Source organism: Cibotium barometz, chromosome 46 (genome assembly GCF_041138505.1).
Source record: "Cibotium barometz isolate CiBa-2024 chromosome 46, ASM4113850v1, whole genome shotgun sequence".
In the NCBI taxonomy this organism is placed as follows: Eukaryota; Viridiplantae; Streptophyta; class Polypodiopsida; order Cyatheales; family Cibotiaceae; genus Cibotium; species Cibotium barometz.
The window spans coordinates 183547-204688 of NC_141091.1; the positions used below are offsets into that span (position 1 = coordinate 183547).

Consider the following 21142-nt stretch of genomic DNA (forward strand, 5'->3'; position numbering starts at 1 on the left):
CTCACAAAACCCTAATAGAGAACACACAAGGTGAGAGGCTGACAATCTTCTTCTTCTCTCAACACTCAACACACCATATACAAAGATAAGAGTACACACAATGAAAAGGTACTCAACCAAATACATACTAGGGTTCTCTATAGTGTGAACCCAACTAAATGAGCTGGCACTATAACTATGCCAGTCTCTAGAATGGCTGTCACACAGCCTGTCATCCCAATGGCCGCATATCACCCATGATCTCACCAACCATGCCAGTGGTGTAAGTGTGGGGCCTATCCCCCAGGCGGGTCATCAGTGTCCACCGCCTCACTAGATGAGCTCGATATCTCAACACTAACGTCATTAGTGCCCAATAGTGGGTGTAGAACTCTGTATCAAGATATGCTCTCACACGCGCACACACACACACACACACACACACAAGAGCATATATTCACACAAAGCCCTTCGTATTGAGTTTTTGTCAAACCTCTGGAGATGCAAGGCAGACTCAGCCATAATGAAGCCTAGCACTAAGGGAAGTTGCAAATGTACTGATATCCTGAATAGGGGCTGGCTGAACTGAATCCCCGCTTTGTCATCTGGCTTTGTTCTGAGTTTTTTCTGGATATGCCAGACACCCAAATGTACACATATAATCCACTTTTGGCTTCCTGCTATACCAAGCCTCAAATGGTGTTATGGTCTGCAAAGCTTTTGTTGGACACCTTCTGAACACATGAGTTGCACACATGATGCTTCCATCCAAAAAGTACGAGACAACTTCTGTTCTTTCACCATACATCTAGCCATCTCCATGAGAGACCTATTCTTTCTGTCACCATTTGGCCGCCCAAGTGATCTTCCCCTATTTAGTGCCAAGTTATGGGGGGCCAGGGAGCTTCGTGTCGCCCGTACTGAGGCCATGACTTGTGAGATCAGGCCTCGTGTCACCCATAGTGTGGCCAGTGAAGCTTTGTGGCATGTGAACATGTGGTAAGTAATAAACTAAACCTTTGTTCTTTATTGTAAAGGTTTTATAACCTTACTGGCCAGTGCTTGGGGCTTTGTGTGGGCAACCCCAACCTATGGGCACCCTTATCCATGTAAACACACATTTGTGTGTGAGTTGTTAAAAGAGGTCCCGTGGCACCTGGAGGTTGGACGTCTTCCACCTCAAGCCCACCGACTTCTCCTTAGACACCTATCCTCTTCTCTCTCACGTTTAGAGGTTGTTGCATCACTTTTCCCTCTCAGAATCTGCAAGTCGACCGTCTCCCTAGCACTCTTGTTTTGCTGCTGTATAGATGCCTGCCCTGCTCCTATTGTTGTACTGCAGCTGTACAGGCCGCTTACTGTCCTGTACCTACTGTACTTGCAAATCTGACTGTGCACCTCCTGTATTAGCAGTGCCCGACTGTGTACTTGCTGGTACAGCAATACTCGACTGTGTACCTGCTGTACCAGCAGTACCTGCTATAGCCGCCTACTATACTTGCAGTATCTGACTGTACCCGATTGTGTACCTGCAGTACCTGCCTACTGTATTTGCAAGTACATGCTGAAACCCTACTGAACCTGCAAGTACATGCTGAAAAATCCACTGTATCTACAAGTACCTGCTGAAAAACCTACTGTACCTGAAAGTAACTGCTGAATATCATGCTATATCTACATTGCCAGATGTACATGCTGTGAACCGGCACCAAGTGTACCTGTTTGAGTACTTGCTATTGACACTATGTAGCAGTACCTGTTCGTGTACCTATACTTGTTAGTGTGCTCGTACCAAGGAAGCTTGAGCCATGGTCTCTAGGAGGGTGTGAGCCATACTCTAGTACGAGAGTGCCTTCTTGTGCATGTTCTCGGAACGATAGTTTCGCGTTCACTTCCAGGTGTATGAGACTGGTGGCTAGGCTATTTATACTCATTCGACAAGTCTGGCATCGATAGTCTACTCTGACTCATTTTTTCTTGGTGGTGGTGTACTGGGCAGTGCCTATCTCTTTTGCAGATTATCTTGTGCAGTGATGTATTATTCGGCTGAATTGTGCATTGTGGCTTTTACATTCTAAGTGTTGACGTGTGTATTGTTCACGACAGGGCGCCCAAGGACATTCACACCATGCAGGTGTAGTTACAGTGGTATTAGAGCACGGTTGTTTTCCTCTTCTCAGTGGGGAAATGGTCATTTGGGCATTGGGCTCCGTGTGGACAGTCGTCACCAAACACTATGGACAAAGTGGTCAAGGGGCTAGGCTAGTTCACATGGCCAAGCAAGTGATACTCATGCTTTTGAAGCTTTTAGCAATAAGCATATGCATGGAGGTTATATAGAGCACAAAATACATGTGGGACAGCCTTCTCGAGGTTAAGAGAAGATGCAAGAGGATGATCCAAATGTATTGAAAGCGGAGATTGAGCCTGTGAAAAGCAATTTTATGCTAGTGAAGAAGAGGTCAAGAGGCTCTATGATAACCCGTACGTTCAAAAGCTTACGGAGGCCACAAAGGCCGAGTCTATGGTGGCACACAATATGGATTCTATGGCGAAGGAATTGGGTATGAATCCTCGAGAGGTAGCCCTCAACTACCTTATGTGCATTGGAGACTTGGTGAAGGGCAATGCAGTTGAACTTTGTGTGAAAGAAGCCCCGCATGTGGAGACAAGTAATGCTATGTCTTGCAGGATAAAGTCTTGTTTGCACAAAGATGAGGATTCCATGACTTCTAAGCAAGCCTCCACCCCGCATGGGTCGGGAAAATAAAGAGATGTACGTAGTAAAGGGAGTGGCAAACATGATATAAATGTACGTGTGATATGGGGAAAGTGATAGGCATGCTAGCCGCATGGAATTGGCTAGAGATGAGCCCCGTCATTGGCTGAAAGTTGTGCATAATGTTGGGACAGCCAAAGCTGATTATGTATCACCTGCCACTCATGCCATTGACTATGCCCATGGTGAACGAGTCTCATGATTGGAATTCAAGTATTGGGAGGCCGCCTTTGCACAGGTCACCGTTGCATAGAGCACATGTCTCCGTGCCACATGTTTCTTGCAAGGGTCTTATGCACGTACCTACTACTGTTCCATTGGATAAGGGAAAGAGAAAGCTGGATGATGAGGGTCACCATGCCAAGAGACTTAAAGAATTTAAAGCAGGTGACAAATTTGTAAAATTTGAAGCCTATCATGGTGATTATGATGCAAGCAAGGCAATGGCTTTTATAGCCCCAGTTTGATATTGCCTTCAGTGATGAGGAATTCTCTAAGAAATCCAAAATTCGCCATATAAGCATGTTTCTAAAGGGCGCGGCTGCCCATCGGTGGATCATTGAAAAGCTTTCTAAACATGGGAAAACTTCAAAGAGGTTTTATGCACATTTCTTGTCTCCCAATGGTGTGGAGAAGATTATGAGCAAGTGGGATAAGGTAGAGAAGAAGGACAATGAGTTCGTGCAGACTTATGTAAACAAGTTTTGGAAGATCTACTTGGAGGTCTCGCCATTCTTGTTTGTGGGTGAACCCAAGAAAAAAAGGAAGTTCAAATAAAGACTTCAATTGGTCTACAAGTCCGGTCTTGATACTCACCACAATGCTACCTTGCAGGACTATGTAGCAGGCGCTCTTGCCACCGAGCAATTGGAGCATAAATTGTAGCATTTTGGCAAAGGAGACCATGCTTTCAAGGGCAAAGGGAGGGCTGGTCGTAACGAACAAAATTGCGGACAACATGCTAAACCTTTTGTGAAAGATGTAAAGAGTGGTGGGAAGGCTGAAAATATGCAGCCCAAGGATGCCTTTCACAAAAAGCACAAGTTTAGCTCCTCACCAAATAGACCCGCATATAGGGTAAGTGGAGCACAAGAAGAGGAGATTATGAAATAGGTGACAGAGCTTGCATGGTGCAGAGCTTTCTTTGGGCATCTATGGCTGTAATTCATGCCTTGACTATTTGGAAAGGAAATGCACGTTTTTCGCTAAGGAAATTCATTACCTAGGCCATATTATATCTGCAGAAGGAACGCGGATGGACCCAAAGAAGGTGGAATCCATTCTCAAACGGCCTGAGCCAAGAAATCTAGAAGAATTGCAAATGTTTCTAGGATTGTTAGGCCTTAATCGACAATATGAGACTATGCGAAGATTGCAGTCCCCTTAACGGATCAGTTAAGAGCAAAAGATAAGACTATTCGTTGGGAGGATACCCAATGAAGGAGTTTTGAGAAACTCAAGGTGACCATAGCCACTATACCTGTTTTGAGTATTGTGGATTCCAATGAGCCGTTTGTAGTGGAGACAGACGCGAGTGGGGAGGCCATTGGGGCGGTTTTAATGTAAAGGGGACGCCTTGGTGCATTTAAAAGCAAGAAGCTTGACCATGCTTAGCATAACTGCTTGGCTTATGAGCGAGAGTTACGAGCTATTGTTCATGCTCTGAAAAAGTGGTGACATTACTTGTATGGCGCTACTTTTGAGGTCTGGACAAACCATGAAAGTCTGAAATGGCTTTCTAGTCAGAATGAGTTGAAGGGTAGAAAAGCTTGGTGGACAAAGCTCCTACAAGAGTTTGACCTAAAACTCCGTCACCAGAAAGGTAAGTTTAACGTAGTGGTGGATGTGTTTTCTTAGAGGTATGGCTTGCTGTACGCGCGATCACTTGCCAACAGCCTACACCTTTCTTGTTGGAAAGGAGTGCTAGTCCGGAGCGACCAGCCGAGAGACTAGGCGAGTCTCTTGGGTTATGTACCGAGACGGAGAGCTTGGGGGTGGACCCTTCACAACCATTTGACATTGGTTCATTTGGGGGTGATAAAGTTCGTCGAGGAGAAAAGTACAGACACTATTCCATTGACGATGAGTACCTTCTCTACAAAGGTAGACTTTGCGTACCAACTATTGGTGATTTTCGGTGCCAAATTCTTATTGAAATTTACGATGGTCCGAGTGCTGGTCATCGCGGGATACAAAGGACCTATGCACTAGTTAAAAGATAGTTTTATTGGCCTAGTTTGTTAAAGGATGTTTAGGACTTCGCTGATAAAGCAGTGTACTCTGTTGCAAGGCCCAACAAATTTCTTGAAATCAAATCCAAGCCTCTTCTAAGCCTTTCACAAGCTTCTAGTTCAAATCTTTCATTCACCAAGAGCTTCAATCTTCAAGGTGACTCAAGGTTGAGTCAAATCCTCTTCAATACTTGCTCTCAAGTATGTTGCTCAACACTCTCAACCGTAATGGCCTCACATGATACTGCTTCAAGCGGCAAAACTTCCACACTTGGCAAACTTGCATCAAGCTCATCCTCATGAAGAAAGGCCTATGGAGCATCACAAGTGAAAAGGAGAAGAAGCCAAGGGACCAAGCTACTATTCTGGCATGGGAAACTAGAGATGACAAAGCAGGAGCCATCATAACTCTTGAGTTGGATGGCACACATACATTCACCATGTGGATGGGTGTGAATCTTCGAGGCTTTATGGGATCAATTGGATACCCTATTTGGGCTCAATCTAGGAGCTCTAAGTTTAGTTTGCTCATTGAGTTTTTTAAACTTGATATGAAGTCTATAACTCCTCTTGCATCTCATCTTAACCATATGCAAAGTCTTATATGACCCAACTTGCAGGCATCTCATTAAAGGTGGATGAAGACATTGCCATTGTGGTGCTACATAAATTGCCTCCCGATTTCGTAACATTGTGACAACTTTGAGCAACATGCCTATCAAAAAGCTTGTTGATGTTGAAGCTTCTCTTTTGGAGGAAGAGAAGCAGCTGAAGGTCAAAGCAAAAGAGGACACCTTGTCCAACACTTCATCAAATGAAGCGGCTCTCCTTGTTGATGTTGAAGCTTCTCTTTTGGAGGAAGAGAAGAAGCTGAAGGTCAAAGCAAAAGAGGACACCTTGTCCAACAATTCATCAAATGAAGCGGCTCTCTACACATCAAACAAAGGCTACAAGGGGAAGGCTAAGTACAACTCTTCAATCATTTGTGCTTTTTTTCACAAACTTAGACACATTGAGAAAGGTTGTTTATTTCGAATTAAGGCTCAAAAGACCTACATTATGCATGAAGAGTATAGAGATTAAGGTGAAGAGCATGGAGAACCAAAGGAGGACAACAAGGAGCATCCTAAAACCCTCACGATGCATAGTGATTACCTCCTCTAGATTATGTCTTGGGCCCGACCCCAAACTCTTAATACCCAACTTTACATAAGTGTTGTAAATCTTTGTAAATTAACCATGAAATCTCTAGCCCAACTACTAAATTGCCATCCTAAATTTGTATGGTCATGGCAAGCAGTCGTAGTAAGAGGAAAATCATCTAGCATGGTTGTTAGGTAAGCTTAAGTTTGTGGTGAGTCATCAAAGGTTATCTGTAATGATTATGTGTTTGAAGGGACCAAGTCCTATATTGTATTAACCATGTAAACATAATGATGGGTTGTATATCCATCATATCTCAACCTGTCAACAAGATATCTATGTTGCAATATTGAATAGCATGTGCAAGTGGGCTATGGTGGGTTAAAGATAATTCAAGATTAAAATACATGATGAGTAAAAATAGTAGAAAGGGTTGTGCACACAAGAGAGAACAATGTTAGGCCAAATAGTTAATTGATTACTTCATAGGCAAGTACCCTTTTATAGATCCCATACAACTCAATACCACCTAGTGGTTTCACCAAAACAAGTGGTTTAGCACAACACTAGGTCCTAGAGAAGCTTCACCCACAAGCTAAGTGATTCGGTCCCTTTCACATGTGCATGGTCCATTTGGCCCCAGCCTTCTAGGGATGTGTTTGGTGCATATTTCAACACCAGTCCACTTGTTATGAGCAGGCTTTGAAAATAAAAAATGGAAAGATGCCATGAATGAGGAGACGACAGTCTTAAATGCAAATGTTACATGGAAGTTAGTGCCTTTGCCGAAGGAAAAGAAGACAATTGGATGTAAGTGGGTGTATAAGGTCAAGCATAATGCAGATAGTTCAGTAAGCAGGTATAAGGCGAGATTGGTTGCCAAGGGCTATGCGCAGGCCTATGGCATTGGCTATGAGGAGATATTTGACCCAATTTGTGAGAATGAAATGAATGGGAGAGTTAATTAGGGTTAGAGTTTCATGTGGGAGACATACACACAGAGAAGAAGGGAGAGAGAGAGAGAGTTGTGGGGATAAGTCAACTCACCAAGAGTGAGTGTGTGACTCCCCTATCACACATGTATATTGCACTAGTACACATAGTGCACTTAGTACATTAAAAGTACTAAGTGTACTATGTACTATAATTTATGGGCTTGTACACACTACAAGGGTGGGCATAATGCCTTTATCCCAACAACCTCCCACTTAAAGGCAAAGTGCCCTTAAATGAAGGAAAAGAAAAATCAGCATGTACATGATAATATACAAGGCCATATCAAGGCTGAAACTGGCCTCATCCAATGCCCATCAAGTGTCTGCAATGAGCAAACCGCTCCGGAGGCAAACTCTTTGTCAACAGATCAGCTGGGTTGTCATCCGGATGAATCTTAACAAGCTGAATTTGCTTGTTCTCTATCACCTCTCTGATGAAGTGATACTTCACATCCACATGCTTCGTCTTTGCATGAAAGACAGGGTTCTTTGCCAACTGGATGGCACTCTGACTGTCACAATGCAACAATGGAATATCCCCTGTATAACCCAAATCAACCACTAACCGAGATAGCCATAATGCCTCCTTGCAAGCCTCTGTGGCTGCAATATACTCGGCCTCTGTAGTAGATAAGGCAGTGCACTTTTGCATCCTGGATATCCATGACACAGCACCTCCTGTGAATGTGAACACATAACCGGTAGTAGACTTTCGGTTATCTGGATGACCGGCATAATCCGAATCCGTGTAACCATGCACTAATGCATCCTGTTTGCCAAAACAAATGCACATATCCTGTGTGCCCTTCAGGTATCTCATCTGTCCCGAAGTATCCGCATACCCAAAATGTGATTTGAATCACCTAAATCCTTTATATCAAAGGTTTGATGCAGCCTCTGCTTCAAGGCATCCATCTCCTTACGAGATTTCCCGGCAATCAACATATCATCAACATACAAGATGAGGATCAATAGACTGCCATCCAAAGCTTTCTTGGTGTATAAGCAGTGATCTATGTCACTTCTCCTGAATTTCTGGGATTTCATGAATGTATCAAATTTATGATACCATTCCCTTGGTGCCTGTTTGAGCCCATAAAGACTCTTTTTCAACTTGCATACAAGCTTCTCCTTTCCATTCACTGCATAACCCTTTGGCTGTTGCATATATATCTCCTCATGGAGATCACCGTGAAGAAAAGCAGTCTTCACATCCATCTGAATCAAATCCAGATCATCATGCACAACCAAAGCCAACACAGCTCTAAGTGTGGTCATTTTGACCACTGGAGAGAAGATCTCATCAAAGTCCACACCATATTCCTGCTTGAAGCCCTTAGCCACTAGCCTGGCTTTGTATCTTGGCTTTGCATCAGGTGCAACTTTGAGCCTGTAAACCCACTTGCATGGCAAAACCTTCTTGCCTGCAGGCAAATGCACCAACTTCCATGTTCCATTTTTGTGTAGAGAATCCATCTCTGACTTCATAGCACGCTCCCAAAGAGCCTTGTCTGCCCTCTGTAAAGCCTCCTTGTAACATGATGGCTCCCCACAGTCAGTAAGCATCAAGTAGTCAACCCCTGGAACAAACCTGTCAGGGGCTCTGGAGGGTCTTGTGGACCTCCGTACCCAATGACCATCATTTGCAGGTTGGTGTCCAGCTTGCATATCACCTATTGGTGGCTCTGCTGTCCATTTGGACCATTTTCAGCACCATTTAAGGGCTGGTTTTGCTACTGTAATGGCTGATTTACAACCCTTGGTTGTTGTCCATGATGTCCATCATCATCAAAGATGACTTTGCCAGGCTCCTGTTGCCTTGCAGGCTCCTTATACATGCATGTTTCATAAAAAATGACATCATTGCTGCGTATAATCTTTCTATTCACGGGATCCCAAAGTCTATACCTCATTTCACCTCTGTCACCATATCCTAGGAATATGCATTTGTGAGACTTAGGATCAAGTTTGGTGCGCATTTCCCTGTGTATGTGCATGTACGCAACGCAACCAAACACTCTCAAGTGCTTGTATGACGGAGGCTTTCCTGTCCATACTTCCTCTGGCACTTTCCCACCAAGTCTCGTGTTAGGTGACCTGTTTATAAGGTGAACGGCTGTCATAACAGCTTCAGCCCAAAAACCATGAGGTAATGCAGCATGTGACAACATAGAACGGACCTTCTCCTGAATGGTCCTGTTCATCCTCTCTGCTGTCCCGTTTTGTGGAGGATCATAAGGAGTAGAGAGCTCCCTCTTGATGCCTTTAGCATCACAAAAGTCCTGAAACTGTTTGGACATATACTCTCCACCATTGTCGGAACGCAAAGCCTTCAGTGTTTTGCTTGTTTGATTCTCAACAAGAGCAACAAACTTTTCAAACACTGAGAATGTATCACTCTTCAAACAAAGAGGATAAACCCACACCTTGCGTGTGGCATCATCTATAAAAGACACAAAATATTTTGCCCCTCCCAAAGAAAGCTGAGGCATCTCACATACATCTGTATGCATAAGCTCTAACTGAGCATCTTTCTGTCCAAGAGCTTTCTTGTGGGGGCACTGGAGTTGCCTGCGATATATACAATGCTCACAAAAGTGAAAACTTGAAAACTTTAGAGAAGGCAAGTAACCAAAACGAGACAATTGCTCCATTCCTTTGATACTCATGTGTCCCAACCGGCTATGCCACATAGAGATTTCCGACAGCTCGGTTGCATTTACATTAGCATGGTGACAAACACCTGCATGCATGAAATAAAGAGTGTCCACCTTAGAGCCTCTGGCAACAACCAGTGAGCCCTTACTAATCTTCCACTTTCCACGACTAAATGTGGTAACATAATCAGCATCATCAAGCTGTCCAGTAGAAAGCAGGTTCTTCTTGATCTCAGGCACATGCCTGACATCATGGAGCATAAGCTGTGAGCCATCTGAAAACACAAGCCTCACATCACCTCTGCCAAGAATCTTGCATGCATGGTTATCACCCAAATAAACTACTCCTTCATTGCCAGCAGTATACCTGACAAACAAGTCTCTGCAACCTGTGACATGAAAGGAGGCACCTGAATCAATGATCCATGAGTGCATACCATGACCATCTCCTGTAAGAATTGAATGGGCATCAAGTGAAGACGTGAATAGGACCTCATCCTCACTGTCACCTGCATGTGACACATTGATTTCTTCAATCTTGACTCCACTTTTGCCCTTTGGCTTTGCTTCTTTGGCTTCATCTTTGTCTTTGTCTTTGCCTTTTCCCTTTTCCTTTTGATCATTTTTCCATTTGTAGCATTGCTTTTTGATGTGTCCCTTCTTGCCACAATAATGGCATTCCAAGTCCTTTTTGGAGCGAGACTTGCTCCTTCCCCGTTCTTGGCTTTTACCCCTTTGCTGGGATCTCCCACGTGCATTCATTGTTTGCATTGGACTTTCCAACAGAGTTGTTTTTCCTGTTCATCTCTTCTTGAAGAAGAGCACCCTCAACATCTGCATATGACAGCATAGCATTCGAATTGCTAGTGGCTGTCCTGAATGTGTCCCAACTCTCTGGCAAAGTGCATAAGAGAAAAGTGGCTTTGAACTCATCGTCCATTGCCAACTTTTGATTAATGACTTGGCTGACAATACCATTAAACTCATTTAGATGGGCTGCCATAGACGCCCCTTCCTTCATCTGAAGACCTATGAGTTTCTTCAACCAATACACTTTGCTTGAGGCACTTTGCTGGGCATACAAGTCCTGCAATCTCTGCGACATTCCCCAAGCTGTCTTCTCTTCACGAATGCTGAAAAGTAAAGAGTCTGACACAGACAACATGATAGTAGATCTTGCCAGCTCATCCGTATCTTCCCATTCTTCAGCAGTAAGAGAAGCGGGCTTTACACCCCTTTCTTTGATAGGCTTGTGCTGCTTTTTCTGGAGCAACACATTATAGCACTGGGTTTGCCAAATATCATAGTTATGTGAGCCTTCAAGCTTCTTGATGTGAAGCAATGAAGAGCTCTCACGTGTGGTTGCCATAGCAATATGCAACCTGTCAATGCCCAACTCCCTGTAAGTGTGCAAACACTGCATCAAAAGCACACAAAGTGCTCACAGTTGTTCTCCCAAGCTTTATCTCCCACTGCGGAAGCACGAATGCAACTTTTCTCCCACTGTATGTGATAAAATCACCAAAATCTGGTTGCTGCAGATTTAGGACAGCACCTTAAATGTGCTCTGTTCCCCTTCCAAAGTACTGTACAGCAGTACTAAGTGCTCACCAATGATGTACCAAACAATACCCGCAAGTACAGCAGCTGAAATTGAGATTTTTGCTCACTCAAATCAATGTGCAGCCATGCCAAAACTTGTACAAAGCTGTACCAAATCTGTACCAACAGGTACAATAGCAATTAATGCTCTCCTGGCTGTCCAAATGAGTGAAAATCAGACTTTTACAGTCCCGAACACTGCATACAACAGTCCCGAACAGAAATTGGGCAGAAGTCCCTTGACTGCAAGCTGATTTCTGAGGATTCAAAGCATAAAAGTCTTGCCTGTTGCTTTGCCAAGCTCAACAAGCATAAAATCTTGAAAAGCCCCTTGATTTAAGATCAATTTCTGATCATACATGGTACATTGACGCACATGAAGGCATCCAGAGTCTTCACAGTGCTTCCCCCTGGCCACATATACATCCAATACATGAAAGCCCCTTGATTTACAGGCACATTGAGTGCTTGACAGGCATCAACACATTGCCCAAAGCATCAAATGCGATTGCGTGCATGCAAATCAATCCAATTGGCACAAAAGCCCCTTGATTTGCACTACAATTTGCTGCAATTTTGCCCGAATGTGCGATTTCTCACATCATACAGCATGCATGAATGCTTAATTGCACAATTACATCAAAAGCCCCAAATTTCGACATCCAATTTCCTGCAAATTGACTCTGATTGTGACCAATGTCACCCAATTTTGCCAATTTCGCTCAAAATTGAGCCATTTGGCACCTGTACCTGCTCAATTGATAATTGTACTTGCTCAATTGCAAATCCCCAAAAAAAAATTGAAGCATGTACCTCTTAATTTCTGATTTTTTTTTTTGTGTTGCAGGAAAAGGGGGGGTTGGCTGAAGCTGCTCTGCAGAAAGAATTGTGCTGATGAAGGACTCCTCACGCTTGCCAGTTGAATGATGCTGCTGCTGCTTTTGTAGTCGGGCTTGGGCTGGTCGCAGACGGGGCCCTGTTTGGGCAGGCGAAGGACCAGACGGCACTGGTAAGGGCTGGTCGAAAGGCGTGGGCCTTGTTTGGGCAGGCGAGGGATCAGACGGCGCTGGTAAACACCTCGCACCCTCCTTCGTACGGCGCCCGACTCCTCATATCAAAAAGCAATGCTGGGTGCTATCGAGTCGGCGACGCATGGCGCCCGACTCCTCAGATGCGCGCGAACCTGCAGCACGGCGCCTGTTGCTCTTCTTCTTCGCTCGCCTGCCTAGTGTTCGATGGACGCCCGCCTGCTGTGCGTTGACTCATAGACGTGTTCGCTCGTTGCCGAGCGGTTTTACGCCTTCGCCTAGTAGCGCTACACGCTTTCCCACGGAGTCCACTTGCCGTGTGCCTTGTGGACCAACGCCTGCTGCAAGCTGCTCACGCTGCCTACGACTTGGCTGAAGAAGCGAGGCAACCAGGGTTACCAGGTTTGCACAGCAGCACACAGGAGTCCGTACAGCACATGAGGTCGTTTTGCAGCTCTTCTACGCCGATTTCCAGCTCTGCATCCTTGAGAACAAAACCCTAAAACCTTGCTCTGATACCAGTTGAATGGGAGAGTTAATTAGGGTTAGAGTTTCATGTGGGAGACATACACACAGAGAAGAAGGGAGAGAGAGAGAGAGAGTTGTGGGGATAAGTCAACTAACCAAGAGTGAGTGTGTGACTCTCCTATCACACATGTATATTGCACTAGTACACATAGTGCACTTAGTACATTAAAAGTACTAAGTGTACTATGTACTATAATTTATGGGCTTGTGCATACTACAAGGGTGGGCATAATGCCTTTACCCCAACATGAAACCGTGAGAACTTTCATTGCTATGGCTGCAACAAAGGGTTAGTCTTTACATCTGATAGAATGCCTTATTGCATGGTGATTTGCAAGAAGAAGTATACATGATGCAGCCACCAGGTTATGAGAGTGATGCACATCTAGATTTTGTGTGTAGGTTACGAAAATCCCTGTATGGGTTGAAGCAGGTACCTAGAGTATGGTCAAACAAGATCAGGGAGTATCTTGTTACCATTGGATTTCAGATATCCAATGCAGATTTTTTACTTTATGTGAAAAAGACAGATAGAGGATCATGTATCATGTTATTAGTCACTTACGTGGATGACTTGATTATCACTGGTGATAGTAATGTGATGTCAGGAGGCTTTTGAAGCAAAAGTTTGAGATGAAGGATTGGGGTGAGCTGTAGTGTTTCTTGGACATAGAGGTGGTGAGATCATCTCATGGCATTTTGTTATTATAGAGGCAGTATGGCTTGGACATATTATCCAAGTATGGTATGACAGGCTGTAAGCCTATTTCAGTGCCATTGGAGCAGAACACAAAGCTTTCTGTACATGTAAGCTTTTGGAGAACCCCACTACGTACAGGCGCATAGTGGATAGCTTGTTCTACCACATGACCATTACTAAGCCAGACTTGAGCTATGTTTTTGGACTTGTGAGTCAGTTTATGTAGGTCCCTAGGTGTGGCTAGACGGATTCTCGGGTACATAAAGTCCACCGTTGATTATGGACTTTTCTATGAGGTTAGTACAGAGATACATCTACATGGGTATACAGATGTTGATTGGGTTGGTAGTGTCGCAAGACAGGTCTACAAGTGGTTGCATGTTTTCATTTGGGAGTGTAGCTATGAGTTGGATTAATAAGAAACAACCAACCGTTGATTTGTGGAGTACAGAGGCAGAGTACAGGGGTACTGCTATGGCAGCTTGTGAGGTAACTTGGTTTCAGAAGCTACTTGGTGATATGGGTGAGCTCGTGTGGATAGAGCAGTTGTTATTTGTTTGACATTACGAGTAGTATACAGTTGGCCAATAACCCAGTATACCATGCTAGAACGAAGCACATTGAGGTGCATTATCACTTTGTGAGGGAGAAAGTTGTAGCAGGTGATGTAGATCTTGTATATGTCAGCACAAAGGATCAGGTGTTTGACATCTTCATGAAGGCATTGGGCACAAAGAAGCTCCATAAGTTAGGAGCTTACATGGAGTTGAGCTCGAGGAGGAGTGTTGAGAAATCAAGCTCAACTAGTGCTACGGACATTGATGACCCGCTTGGGTGATAGCTTCCGCACTTGTACCTATTCGTGTACTCGTACCAGGGAGGCTTGAGCCACAGCCTTTGTGAGGGTGTGAGCTAGGGTCTAGTATGAGAGAGCCTGTTTGTGCGTGGTCTTGGAACGATAGTTTTGCATTTACTCCAAGGGATATGAGATCGGTGACCAGGCTATTTATACTCATTCGACGAGTCCGGCATCGACAGTGTATTCTGACTCACTTTTGTTTGGTGGTGGTGCACTCTGCAATGCCCGTCTCTTTTGCATATTATCTTGTGCAATGATGTATTATTTAGTTGTTTTTTGCAATGTGGCTTTTACATTTTAAGTGTTGACGTGCGTATTGTTCACAAGATGGTGCCCAAAGGCGTTCACATCAAGCAGGTTTAGTTACGTTCTCCTAGCTGCACCATTCTGCTGTGGTGTATAAATAATAAGGCATAGTGCATTGGTGTTTAATGCCTTTCTCAAGCAAGTAAGTCTTGAATGCATTAGCCATGTATTCCCATGCAAAACACTTAGTTTACTCTTACTTTGCTAACCTCATGTAAGAGGCCCCCCATGCCCGTCAGCACTAGCGTCCCATACCACCAGTGCTTGCCCAAAGGGGTCCTCAGCAAGGCAACTTGTTTTTCCTTCTCTTGCTAGCTTGAAGCTGATTATGGCTGTTCGGAATCAAAGCCACTATTGCTTCGTGTGCACCTTTCAAGAATACATTCTTCATTCCTTGATGCATCTTTCTCAAAAGGTAATTGTGGAATTTGGAGCCCCTCTAATGTGACATTTTGTCCAACACAAAAAATTAATGAAAATTTATTGGTTACGCGTTGTTCATAAAAAGGGCACGATTCAAATAACAGGCTCTTTCTTGTGATACATTGGGGGATCCAAGCAGGGGACAATTGGCTTGGTAAAGCAAAATGGGATAACATAATCCAGTACGAATAATAATTTAGATCTAGAATTTAAATTGGTTGCTGGCATTTCTTTTGTTGACTATTCTATGGTTCCAATTCTAAGGCATGATTTGAACACTATCAGGCTGTGATGGAGGAGTTAAAGAGACTTTCAAAAGAATGCAGAGTCCAAAGTTGTCTAGTCCATGCTTCAGGAGTTGCTGAGGCATCAAAACTGCAAAGTTCTTTGCAGAAAGGGGTTGCCTCAATCTCACTGAATCAGGATGGTTCAGCAAACAAGGTATCTTTTATGATCATAAGTGTGTGCGTGCAGCAAATTGGGGCATTTCTAATGGGTATAATACCAGTTTCTTAAAAGCTTTACTTTATAGCTTGGTTTTTTATTGCATATTGCTTAGATGTGATTAGACTCACACGATTTTTTGTTTCCGGATGCTACAAAACAGCTGCAGAAGAGTGGATATCTTTTAGAAAGGGTAGATCAGTATGAGCCGGTCGTAGCTTTGCCTGGTTCTAAGGAACCCCCACGCATTGCACAGCTTCCTCCAGTATTGCAAGCTGTGGCTTGCAAGCCCATTGTCCTCGATACTGCAGTCAATGCAATCGTGTTCCCATCTCTAGAAGGCCACTTGAAAAAAGAAGACAAGAAAAAGAGTTTTTTTGGATTTTGGCGGTCATGAGAGTGCACCACAGTATGCAGTGCTTGCAAGCGTCTCTAAAATTTGTTTCATGGAAGAGAAGAGGAGGATCTTTGGTACATTCAGGTGTGGTGCGGCCTCTGCAAATTGGGTAAAAGCGACTTTGTTGGAGTAGACACAAAAAGTTTGAGGTGTAGGGCTTATGAAAGCCTATGGCTTTTGCGTTGGTGTAGTCAATAATAATGCAAATTTGATTCGTTTGCTAATGGGCTGCGCTCGCCTGTCAGACTCTTATTACCAGGCTGCCAGATGCCGAATGATAAGACCGTGGGAGGGGGCGACGATGCTTTCAACACCCTAATTGTAGTAAATTGAAGCAAAATTAGGGCTTGTCAGTATTGCTCACTGTGGTTTTTGCGTACATTGACGGTTCTGTTCTTTTTTTGCTTGGGGATCTTATTGACCTAGATTGAATTTGCATGTAATATTACGTAGGTTGCCGGATTCTGATATTTAATGTTTACTCTTGATGGTGCTGCTAGAGAGTTTGTGGGTGTGATACCAAGTATGAAAATTCTAACTCCATAGGAATTTTCTTTGGTATATTTAAAAAATATCTGTGGTGACAGAATTTTGATGGGCCTTGTCTCTGTGGAGCTATGATTTTTTCCGAATAGGAGAGTGAATAGGAGAGTGAATAGCCTTTTCGATTCTTACGATTTCCTCAAAACATATCTTCTTATGTGCAGCACTGAAATGTCTTAAATCTATCTATCCATGGCATAAAATATCTTCTACCCATGGGATGGCTTGCATATTAGTACACTCTAAACCATGAGAGTTGTCATCTTGAATTAATTTTTGAAATGAATGAGAGACCTCTGCTTATGTGCAGTCAAATGTGTGTACTCAATGGCCACTTTATTAGTGAGATTAACAAAATTAGTAGGGGTCATAGGAAGGTGATGAGATTAACAAAATTAGTAGGGGTCATAGGAAGGTGATACACGGCACGTCCTCTTCATGCATTTTTTTCTAAGCAAATAAGTAGGGCTCATAGTAAGGTGACATGGCACATATTTTCATACAATTTTTTCTAAGCTTAGACCACAATCAATGTGCCTATCCTTAAGAAAGGATGCATACCTGTAATAAAGAGCTTGAGATGTATGAAGTGCAAGTGTTGTATAATGTGATGTACTTCACACCGTCATTGGATTCTAGCTAGCCACCATGGACAAAACTTGCAAGATTGGATCTTGGAATTAGGTACTCGTCTCTCTGTTATTACAAGGAAGCAATAAAACTCCTTATTTAATAATCATAGACATTTGATAAGGATATTTGCAACGAGGCTTTCTTTGAGACATTATTTGACTCATTTTGACAGTATTTGACCTTAATGCGCCACTCTTCCATGTCCCCCTTTTTTAGCTGACTGTGTAGGTTATAAGGCCCTAAATTGGGCCTTGGGGCCCTAAATTGTCCATTAGGCTATCCTTCTTTGGGGGCCTTGACTTGTGCATTAGAGTATTCCTCTTTGTCCATCACATTGCTTAACATTGTTTTCAAATTCTTTTGCATGGCACTTTTTAAGCTAACTTCTTAGATTCTTTAGGTCCTAAATTTTACATTGGGATATACTTCTTTATCCATCACCTTGTTAGATTATTTAGGCCCTAAGTTCTACATTAGTATATGCTTCCTTATCCATCACCTTATTAGACAAGTTCCATAATGATATTTATGCCGTTAACTCTTTCACTTTAGCATATGTTATTACTATGATTTATAGCTAACTTCTTAGATTCTTTAGACCCTAAATTCTACATTGGGATATACTTCCTTATCCATCATCTCGTTTGAAATGAATGTGACCTCTTCTCATGTGTAGTCAAATGTTAAAAATCTATCCTTTCAATGTGTACTCAATGGCTACCTTATTAGTGAGATTAACAAAATTAGTAGGGGTCATAGGAAGGTGAAATGGCACGTCCTCTTCATGCAATTTTTTCCAAGCAAATGTGTGACATGGCACATATCTTCATACAACTTTTTCTAAGCTTGGACCACAATAAATGTGCATATCCTTAAGAAAGGATGTATACTTGTAATACATATATGAAGTGCAAGTGTTGTATAATGTGATGTACTTCACATCTTCATTGGATCTAGCTAGCCACTATGGACAAAATTAAGCCACTAGAAATCGTACAAATGTTGGGATTTATAACTAAAATGTATAAATTTCAATCCTTAAGATTAAAGTCAACGTCGAATTCCAATCGAGATTTCTAAATTTTAGTTGGGATCTTGGAATAAGGTACTTGTCTCTCTTTACAAGGAAGCAATAAAATTCTTAATTTAATAATCCTAGACATTTGATAAGAATATTTGCAACAAGACTTTCTTTGAGACATTATTTGACTCATTTTGACAATATTTCACCTTAATGAGCCACTCTTGCATGCCCTCCCTTTTTTAGCTAATTCCGTAGATTATAAGACCCTTAGTTGGGCCTTGGGGTCCTAAATTGTGCATTAGGCTATACTTCTTTAGGGGCCCTAACTTGTGCATTAGGGTATCCCTCTTTTTCCATCACCTTGCTTAACAATGCTTTCAAATTCTTTTGCATGGCTCTTTTTAAGCTAAGTTCTTACATTCTTAAGGCCCTAAATTCTACATTGGGATATATTTCTTTATCCATTACCTTGTTAGATTATTTAGATCCTAAATTCTACATTAGGATATACTTCCTTATCAATCACCTTGTTTGACAACTTCCAAAACGATATTTATGCCCTTAATTCTTTCACTTTAGCGTATGTTATTGCTATGATTTGTAGCTAACTTCTTAGATTCTTTGGACTCTAAATTCTACATTCTATCATCTTGTTTGACAACTTTCAAGACAATATTTATGCCCTTAATCTCTTTCACTTTAGCATATGTTATTGCTTTCATTTGAAGCTCCTTACAAAATAAACACGATAGTGCATTTGGGAAAGTCCACAAACAACAAGAAACATCTTGTCCCTAGAGGATTCTTTTTGTTACTACATTTTCTCTTCAATTTCCTAAGCATTCTAAATAATTATTGGCATGATTCTTGGTCAAAACCATGTAGAAAAAAAGCTCCCTTGTGACTGCGAAATTCATGAAGTAGCTCTTTCTATCATGTAAACTAGCTTATCTTTGGAGGTTTTTCTATTTTCTAAATATCTTTCCTTAAAATTTGTTAAAGGACCAACCTTTTACAAATTCATGGAGTAGCTCTTTCTATCATGTAAACTAGCTTATCTTTGGAAGTTTTTTTCTATTTTCCAAATACCTTTCCTTAAAATTTGTCAAAGGACCAACCTTTAAAGTGCTTAGCAACTACATTTGAAGCTTTCAATGCTAGTTCATTCTCTTGTCCAAGAGACTTTTTTTAATTATATACAAGCACCTATACATAGTGCCTAGATATGAAAATGCATATGGTAGGATAAAATTTCTTTTCCCCTAACTTCACCCATATTCTTCACCTTTTGCACAGGCTTTTACACATGTGCTGTCCTTATCAGGTTTTTTTTGTGTGATCTTTGTTTAAACAAGTCAAAAAGTTCAAACAAGTCAAAAGTGCTAGAGGTAATAATTTTGGTTCCACTCAGTCAGATTGCCAACTACACAGAGTTGGAGCTCCCGCGGCTCACAGGCTAGCACGAACCCTTCCTTGCAGCCTAGCCCATCCTGTCCGCCCACCACTCTTGCTGCCCCTCTGTAGTTCACAACCTCACCTCCCCTTGTGTTTCCGCGTTCCTGCTGTCCCCCTCTGCTCCTTGCCACACATGCGCCGCCCCCGCACCTGTCCCTGCATGCATTCTCATCCGTTGCTCTGCCCCTCCCTGCACCCAATCTCCCTACCCTCGCCAATTCCCTCCTTCCTGTTCTCTTCTTCACGTCGCCCTTCTTTCTCCCTCCCTCTTTGGATGATTCTATCTCCTTAAAAGGGCTCCCATGATTCTAGCTTCCACCATCTGATGATTCTACATCATGGCTTATGCTACTTTGGCTTCATCGAGTCATATGCTAATTGATTTACACCATTTTCCTAAGGTGCGTACTCCTCCTGAACCTTAGTATCCATCATTACTTGATTTTTAATAGAGTGGCCATGCTATACATGTCACATTTAACCAAGATGTTATCAATGGTATAAAGAGATGTGTATGTTAGATATTGGCACTTCCAAATATGGAAGTTGTTCCTATCAAGCATTTTACCAAAAATTTTATCTAGACTATTACTCATCTTGACCAAAATCAATGCTTCAATAAGCACACTCTTCCAATCAATGTAACCAATGCGGTACAATGCCAACCACTAATACATATACATACACAAATCCCATCAATGTAGTGTACACCACTTGTACATTCGCCTGCTCAATGCAAAAGCATTCCAGAAATCATTCTCAAAATATGTACATGTCCACATTGCACTCCGATATGCTCATTTTCTCCATACATACACATATAATTGCATTAGACATCAAGTAGCCCAAAAATTGTCTTGTTGAATTTTTGTAAGCTCCAAATCACCCCCCCTCTTGCACAACAACCTATAAATCAGCTTCTCAAGAGCTTTCCAATACCATGTGACAATAGCAAGTGCTTTTACTAATTGCAATGTATATATTCCAATTTGTCAAGTTTCGTCTCCAACGTCAAGCTTCAACCAACCTTGTGTGGCAAACTTCACATACATCAACACTTCAACTAAATGTTGTAGCAGGCATCCCAAATATGCACCCTTATATTTTTTTGTTCATAACTTGAGCTACAGAACTCCAAATTCAATGTTTGAGTAGTCTAAATATATCTACACAAAACAAGCTTTGTTTGTCATGGTACAATTGGTTTTTGAGCACCATGGTGGAAGTTATCACTGTTTAGGCAAAATGTAGTTTTTTCCTCATATTTTTATAAATCAGCACATTTCATTCCTATACATTTCCACTTGCAAGCTTCAATGGAGAGCTTTAACTTTGCTTACTTTGGCTTCCAAATACTTGCAATCCACAAGGGAAGGATTTGTTTACATCACCTCTTGGCCAAGCTCTATAATTTGC

General features: G+C 42.4%; 1 protein-coding gene across 2 annotated transcripts in view; it reads left to right on the forward strand.

Moving 5' to 3' along the window:
* LOC147611783 (uncharacterized) overlaps window positions 1–16295 on the forward strand; it is a 75743-nt gene extending 59448 nt beyond the window's left edge. For both annotated transcript variants that reach the window (XM_086783609.1, XM_086783610.1), the window contains exons 13-14: window positions 15516–15671; window positions 15838–16295. In XM_086783609.1, the coding sequence (XP_086639735.1) occupies window positions 15516–15671; window positions 15838–16071 (390 nt within the window). In that variant the 3' untranslated portion in view covers window positions 16072–16295. The remainder of the gene's footprint in view (window positions 1–15515; window positions 15672–15837) is intronic.
* The last annotated feature ends 4847 nt before the right edge of the window (window positions 16296–21142 follow it).